Source organism: Agrilus planipennis, unplaced genomic scaffold (assembly GCF_000699045.2).
Source record: "Agrilus planipennis isolate EAB-ADULT unplaced genomic scaffold, Apla_2.0 scaffold188, whole genome shotgun sequence".
In the NCBI taxonomy this organism is placed as follows: Eukaryota; Metazoa; Arthropoda; class Insecta; order Coleoptera; family Buprestidae; genus Agrilus; species Agrilus planipennis.
In genome coordinates this window covers 392,295-400,345 of record NW_020442403.1, presented here as the reverse complement: position 1 = coordinate 400,345, position 8,051 = coordinate 392,295, and the positions used below count along the sequence as shown (strand labels likewise).

At 33.4% G+C, this 8,051-nt stretch overlaps 1 protein-coding gene across 2 annotated transcripts in view; it reads right to left on the bottom strand.

Moving 5' to 3' along the window:
* Positions 1 to 8,051, bottom strand: part of LOC108740277 — a 268,416-nt gene that overhangs the window by 213,924 nt on the left and 46,441 nt on the right. For both annotated transcript variants that reach the window (XM_025980139.1, XM_025980140.1), the window contains exon 2: positions 1,941 to 2,126. In XM_025980139.1, the coding sequence (XP_025835924.1) occupies positions 1,941 to 2,126 (186 nt within the window). The remainder of the gene's footprint in view (positions 1 to 1,940; positions 2,127 to 8,051) is intronic.

Below are 8,051 nucleotides of genomic sequence, written 5' to 3'. Positions count from 1 at the left end.
AGTTCCCTCCCGTTCATATCAACTCCGATAATTAAGTTAACGACTACTTACCGATTTTATTTATCGAAAATAAATATATATTTATAGTGCACTTCAGTACTTCAGTAAATTAAAGATAAAATAATTTCAGAAAGAAAACACATATCAGTTATAAAATGTTCAGTTATTTAATTTTAAAATGATTTCCCACTACCTTAACAAATTCAATGTTTGGAAATTCGTGTGCGTCTAGCTTTTTGATGCAATCATCTAGAAAAACTTTATTAGTTTTAGTTTGTCTTGTATTTGACCAGTAGAAGGGTAGTCTGATAAAATTATTATTGTTATTGTGGTGTCTATAATATATGAATAATATTAAGATTAATATGTGATGTGAGGCTGTATTATTTAAACAACTCTTTATGACTTTATAGTGGCAATTAGTACTCAAGGTCATCCGCCGCCGTTGGGAGGCAATTGATGTATAATTAGGAGGGAATTCGACATGCCGAAAATTTTAACCCTAATTAAAAAAAGGTATATGGGTGGGAACTAGGCATTATCGAACCCATCAGTTAGAAAAATTTAAGGAATTTAAAGCAGTAGCTATAGCCTATAACATAAAAGCCCGTCTTACTATTGAATTATCATAACGATTTATCAGAGTTTTCTCCTCGAAAATTTTTATTAACAATGATTTTTCTTCTTTATTTTAATTTCCCTAAACGTTTTATATGATCCAGACTACAGTTTCTGTGCAAAAGCAATTTTTATGCCTGAGTGGATTGTTTTAAGCCAATACAATTATTCTCTTCACCTCTAATATTAGCAATTTGCATGCATCCGCTTGAGAATATTATTTGTATTAAGGCGGTCGACTGTCGCTATGTAATTATTTAATTAACAAATGGTCGCCAATCCCCTCGCCCTATTAAAAAATATTCATATTCATTAAAATTCTCGGTATGACAGTCAAAGCCGCGGGGTTAACGTAAAGGTACTGATTAGAACACGAGAACGAGAGACATTCTTCGAACAGACCCATGAGCGCGGAAAGTATTACAAACAGGTGACGTTTCCGTGTGCGACCGCCTAATTGAAATCCACTTGTTTATAGACAAAGTCTTCACCAATCGCCAATTAAAGTAGATGCGAAGATTACGTCGGGTCACTTCGTTTAGCCTTTAATGGATAAATAAAGCGAGGGAACTGTACAGACACCAACTAATAAGGACCGATTTGTTGGGACCCATTAGCAATATTGTCGCAGACGAATAGTACAGGAAAAATCGTAAAAACCGAAGCTATTTAACTGTTGAACGAGTGACACACATCGCATAAATGAGTCCGATAAGCCTTAATGAAGATGCCAACGGTTGTAATCGTCTTCATGCCATAGCTAAGAAAGGAATTTTTGTGAATACAAGAGACTGAACCAACAGCAAAGGAGCAAGACTGAATACACTTGCGAATAGGAATTAGTAGGAGTAGCCGGTTTCACCATTTATAACTTTACAAAGAAAAAGAACCGAAAAGCAAGTTCTTCTTTGGTTTGAAGCATTTAACTTAAATCTAGACAATAAATTTTCTTGCGAAATACCTCAAGGTGGATAAATTCCATCAGATTTAAATGATATAAACTTTAGAAAGCGTCGTTAAACCTTTTCTATACTAGTCCTATGTATATTATAACCCGGATTCTATGTTATGCATGGATACAGTGCTTGGTATAATAAGATAAATGTATTTATGTCTAGAAACTGTCTAGAATTACGAATAATACATCCAATTGATTTGAAGGTTTGCTTGACAATATCGTTAATGTGATTAACAAAGATCAGTTTAGAATCAAATATGACACCTAAATTTTAAAATGCTCTTCTTTGTTAAGAAGTTACCATTTATATTGTTAAGTTACGTTACTATAAACTAAAGGGCAGGAATGGAAAGGTTTCTCTTACCTTGATTTGTTGCAGAAGTTTGGAGGCAGGGATGCAAAATTCCTCTTCAAATTTCTGAAGAGAACCGTGGTACTCGCAAACCAAAACGTCCCTAGCTTGACGCACTAAACACTTTCGAGTCTTCTGAAAGTTCCAGTAAATGTCGCCAAAATACCGATCGACCAAACTAGCTACATCACACTTTGCCTGAAACAAATGCATACAGACGATTAAAATCAGTGACTTACAAATTTACTTATACGTAATTGAAGCTTGTTTTGGGTTGAAGGGATGTCAAATATATGGAAAATTAAGTAGCTCTTTAAGGTGATTTGAATTTTTCATATCATTTAAGAATATCAAGTTTTGGCATAACAATTTTTAAGTTTACAGTATTGCAACATTTTTCAATTTTCTTGACGTAATGCTGATGCTATCCCTTCGACCTAAACTCTGGCCCAAAGCTGGAAGGTAGGACAGAAGACCTTCTTTAGCCTCCTCCTAGGAGTCGTGGGATAATATGAATAAAATGAAGACGAAAGTGAAGTGTTCAACCTTATGCATCAGCATTTATCTAAATAATCCAAAGAAATCACAGAAAAATTTGGATCAGGGTAGATGGACCCGAAATCGGACCTCCCGAATACTAATCTGTGATCTAGACCTCGGCGCTTGGTAGAATTATTGTTGGAATTTTAAATTTTGTAGCACGAATATGAGTAATGGTAATAGGTGTTAATGGTGGAAAAATTTCAATGGACGGTGATTATCATTAAATAAAGCGAAAGTGAAAATAAACGAGAATGTCTTTATTAGTCATCAATGTATCCGAAAACAAAACTGTAGACTGATAATTAAGTCTACTAATTAAGCGTAGACAGCGACTATTATTTTATCTTGGATGCGATGCCAATGTAACTTTTATTACCGTTCCGTGTATAAAATGACACTTTATTTATAAAATAAGGATGCTGTCCATGACACTGGGGTATAATAAAAGCACATGTAAACGAATGATTTGCCTCTGGTTACGTTTAACAACTTCATAACTTATGAACGGAGAATTCTTATTTATAATGACAAGTACCGATGAATGCGCCTGTCTCATACATTATACTCGCTACGTTTCTTGTGTGCTTGTTCAAATTAGACCGAAATTTAAGACGTTCATGAGCGCTCGGACGATCCGGTCCTGTAAATAGCCCAAATGCACCGGCGTTCTCAATAAGTGTCGTGTTTTCGTAACTGACCCTGACAATCAGCGTATTAATTAATAGTAAAATAATTGACGGGTGATTAACGGGTCATATTCATTCTATTTTTCTCTGTAGTAGGTGCAAAAAGTACTCGATTAAAATTGTATAAAAAGGGTTGCGGAATTAGTCAAAGTAAGAAATTACAACATGGTCATTGAATACAAAACACAATTTTTGACCTACTGGGTTAACAAGTAAACATTTTTTTTTTCTTTTCTTGGGTTTGTTCCGGAATATAATCCAGTACACTGTCCAGTGCTGATGACGTCATGAATCTACGCCATACTGTTGATTAGTTCCGAAATGTACTAGCCGGTGGGTTGACGTTAAACTGACGCCATATTGCGAATAGTGTTTGTGCTCGTTTACAACAATTTTGTTCCAAAAGTTATTAATGTTTCTTACAATTAAAAATTCTTCAAAGTCTGGTGTATATCGCCAGTTTGATATACTACTACGTCACACTTGTCTCACCAGTACAATATGGCGGCACATCAATACAATATGGCGTCGATTTATGGCGTCATCAGCACTGACTAGTATGCTAAGTTATATTTCGGAACATATCCATTTTTTAAGTCGAATATTTTTTTTGTTCATTTGACATACATACTGTTTTACGTTCATTTTTAACCCTTTAACTAGAATTTGTGCATCATTGCACGGATATTACATTGTAAATTGTCTATTTAATTCGAATTATTTCTATTAATTTTCTGTGGGATAATCAACCGCAGCGATCAATAGGTCGGGTCTTTAAGGGGAACAATTATCACTATAAATTTTTAGTGACACACTCAGTATTATATTATGGAATACAGAGAAGATCTGAATTTCGTAACTATGTTACCCTATGTAAATTAAATAAAATTTTTATTAATTGCTTACATTTTTGAAATGCATATGCTAGATGATTTCACGATCACTAATGTTTTATTTAATAAAATGTGTGATAAATAGTCATTGTCAATCATTCTTAAAAAGTTTATGAAAGATGTTGAAACACAATAAGGAATGAACATCATTTGTCTTTAAACTTTTATTTTATACGATTTCAAAATTTCGTTTTTACTATTTACTAATTTTATGTACTAATTAGAAAAAATAAAGAAAAATGTTAACAATCCTCTAATAACATGTTTCAAGTACCAAAAAAGGACTATAAATCACAGGTACTTATTTGCAAATCAACAACAATAAGTAACTGTTTCAGTTTGCTCATTTTGCATTTCTAATGCGGAAGTTCGACGACAACATAACAACAACTTTTGCTTTTGTCATCGGACAAAACAAATGGTAACTTATTGTCTGTCGGCCGTTAAAAACAAGAGAAAGGAAACGTGTGAACCTTTGTTAATTAAAACTGATCTGTAAGGGGTCAGTTTGCATCGTCCATTGCGACCAATCTTTCACTAAAGTTCAACAAAAACAACAAAGTGCAAGCTTGACCTGCCATGCCTTAACTACAAAAGCGATATTAATTGTGGGACTGTAGCCGATTTATGCGACTGCCAAAGTGATAAGAATTACAACCAAGACGTCGGTTATATTCAAAAGATAATAACTATAAAGGCGGACAATGTAATAATTATAAACAAGCATCGTTAAAATAAAATTAACCAATTAAATAAAAAAATTATGCAGTATACAATGCAAGGTGTTTTGGAAAGTATTTTCGGAAAACAATTACTTTAATTAAGAATATTTTTGGAAATATCATTGAAGAAGAAGTCCTTTAACGAAAATTTTCCCTTCGAGACGATTATCTGAGAAAAAAAACTTTTAGGTGTTCCATTCCCACCAGCTAGTAATGCTGGTAGGCAGGCAGTCCCTCCGGACTACGCCGGAAGATAGGGCGGAAGACCCGGGTGGTGGTTCGGGTGAGAAAGATGAAACGGACGAAATGAAGACAGAAGGGCATTATGTTAATAATCAAACACCTATTTAACCTGAATCAGATCCTTCTTGACAACTATTTCATGTCAAGGATAAACGAATAAGTACGTACTTATATCAGAAAGAAAATAAAGCATATTCATTCATTTATTTGATTGGAACATTTGTTATAGTTGCATTTTTATAGTGTTTTATCAGAGAATTTTGAAATCAATTTTTATTGGAAAGCAATTAGCAAACAGTAATGGCCGACAGATAAACAATACGGCAACAATTAGAAAAGAATAATGGCCGACCACAACAACAATGCGGCAACAATTAAAAATTGTAATGGCCGACAACAGCAACAATGCCGTAACCATGGAAACACAAAAATGGCCAACCATTAGCAATAAGTTCTATAGGTAAACAATGATGTTTATAGCTTACATTTAATTGACATTCTTTACTTGGATATTCGTTAAATATAATATCAATATTTCCCACGAAAAAGTATCTAGGACTGTCTTTGATCTTCAACTAGAACATTTTTATTACAAAATTGTTTCATCATAATCATTTCATGTATAGAAATTGACTTCTTAATTATCAAAATCGGTGAAAAATTAACCATATCAGTTAAATCAGTATTGATCAACTTTGACGTTACCTGGCGGAATAACTAGCAGTGAAATGGGAAAACGTTCTATTGAATCAGTACTCAATACTGCAATAAGTTGAAATCTCCGGAAATTCATCTCAAAGAGCAAATGCACAAGAGTGAGTTTTTTCTTCAGAGTTTATAAGTTCAAGATCTCGATGTGATAGAGCCTGCAAGAATTTACTGACAAAAGATACGTGGGACATGACTACCCTCTTGGTTATTTTGTCTATTTACTTCACCTACTAGTTGTCACCAAGGCGCCAAAAATTGCATTTTTTGAGTTTGAAGTTAAAATGTCTCAGATCTATGACGTGCTGAGACTGAGACACTTTTGAGGCCAGATTCCGACTCGTAAACGATGTCGAAAATGACACTCGCGCTCCTGGTTCCCTGGTCCATGTTGACTAGTTTTATTTTCTTTTTGGTTTTTATTCTTAAAATCTCTTTTCTTCCGCAGTTTGTCATAAAATCAGAACCATTTAACTTGTTTGAAAAAAAAAATAATAAATAGGATCCTTTGTAAACACCATTAGACACCAAATAGGGGAAGAACTCATTGTAAGCACACTTTATACGTACTAAAGCAAATGTATTGTGTAAGCAGCCAAAACTCTAACCGGAAAAGTCATATAAAGATTACAAAACATGTGCGTAAACAGTGTGTAAATTTAGACGCACGTCCCCCATAATAAACCAAACAAACCCTCGCGTGTGTACGTAGGTATGTGTCCTCATTTAACAATAGACCCTCATACCGCTTTCAGTTTCCCGTTTCCCTTCTCAAGTTGTTACCCTGTTACATGCGGTTGCATACTAACTCCTTTCTCTGGTTCTCTACTAGACCTGAGACCACAAGTTCTCATTGTGATAAAACATCCGTTGAAATTAAATGTTTCAAAGTAATAAATTAATAAGTAAAACATGTTTATTACCATTCTGTGCAGTGCTAATTTACTTTCTGTAATCCTAGAGAAAACCAGTAAAAATAGATAATTATGTAATTTAAAGTTTTCCGTAAAATTATCAGAGATTATAACTGAAATTACTTCTTTTTTAAAGTTACAGGTAATATTATGATTTTTTGAACATTTTGCAACAGTAAATACTTTTTAATAATTTTATTGTTTCTCATTTTCTTTCTTTCTGTGATAAAATTTTCCTACCGTATTTTACATAAGTAATATAGGAAACATTTGCATAAATAGCAATAGTATTTGCTGACATTATTTTATTTGGAATTTTTTGACTATGAATTAATAATTGTTTAAAATTATTATTAATATAGACACTTATTTGGGTAAATGCAGTAAGGATTGGTATGCGCCCGTTTCCCTTGACGAGTTATTACCCTCTATAATGAATACTAACGACCACAGAGCATCACTACACGTCCAGAAGAACGTCAATACATAAATCAATGTGCATGATGTCTCTGAGGAATAGGCGAACAATAGTTGAATTAAGGGAATAAATTCAGGAGCTTATTTATATCGGTTTTCTGTTTGATTTCCTATCATATTTTACCGAGCCTTCAACTCTTGCCTCATACACGAACGGCCTCTCGCAGGCGCGCTTTATACTACTCTTAATTTATTGCTTTAATTTAAACGTAAATATTAATAATGATTATTACAAAGTCATTAAAAACGGAAACGCTGGTATATTTATATAAAGACACCCGCCTACGTTTGTCGTATTATGGTAGTAAAACAAAAAGGAGGTATAATTTATGTATAATAATCAGTTTTGAAAATACAGTGTAAACTCTATATAACGACACTTAAGGGACTGAACATTTTTCGGTGTTATAAAGAGTGGTCGTTAAATGGAGAGAAATAAAAGATATTATTTTACTATTCGATAATAATATGCATTTACTAATATAGTACACATTTTGCAAACGAACATTATTATTCTTACATTGCGTATAGCCTGTTATCTTCGTCTGATGTTTTTTGCTGCTCCAATATTTTAATTGTATTTTGTTACGTATCCTACTCACATCATGAGATACTGCTGGATTAATTTGATTATATAAAAAGTATTTTTTTAATAGTTTCGCTGCATCAAGTGCTTGTTTGATGCTTGGTGGAGGGACAGGATCGCCTTCTTCAACAACGCATACAGCTGCAGTTCTTATCTATTTCGGCAACTTAGAAAGTACTGCTTAATGATTTATAATGCCACATTGTTGTCGTTAAATAGAGTGAGCGTGACGTTATATAGAGTGTAATATTCTATAGAAAACAATGTAAACCAACCAAAGTCAAGCAATTTCGACGTTTTAAGGAGTTTGTCGTTAAATCGAGTGACGTTATAAAGAGTTTACACTGTAGT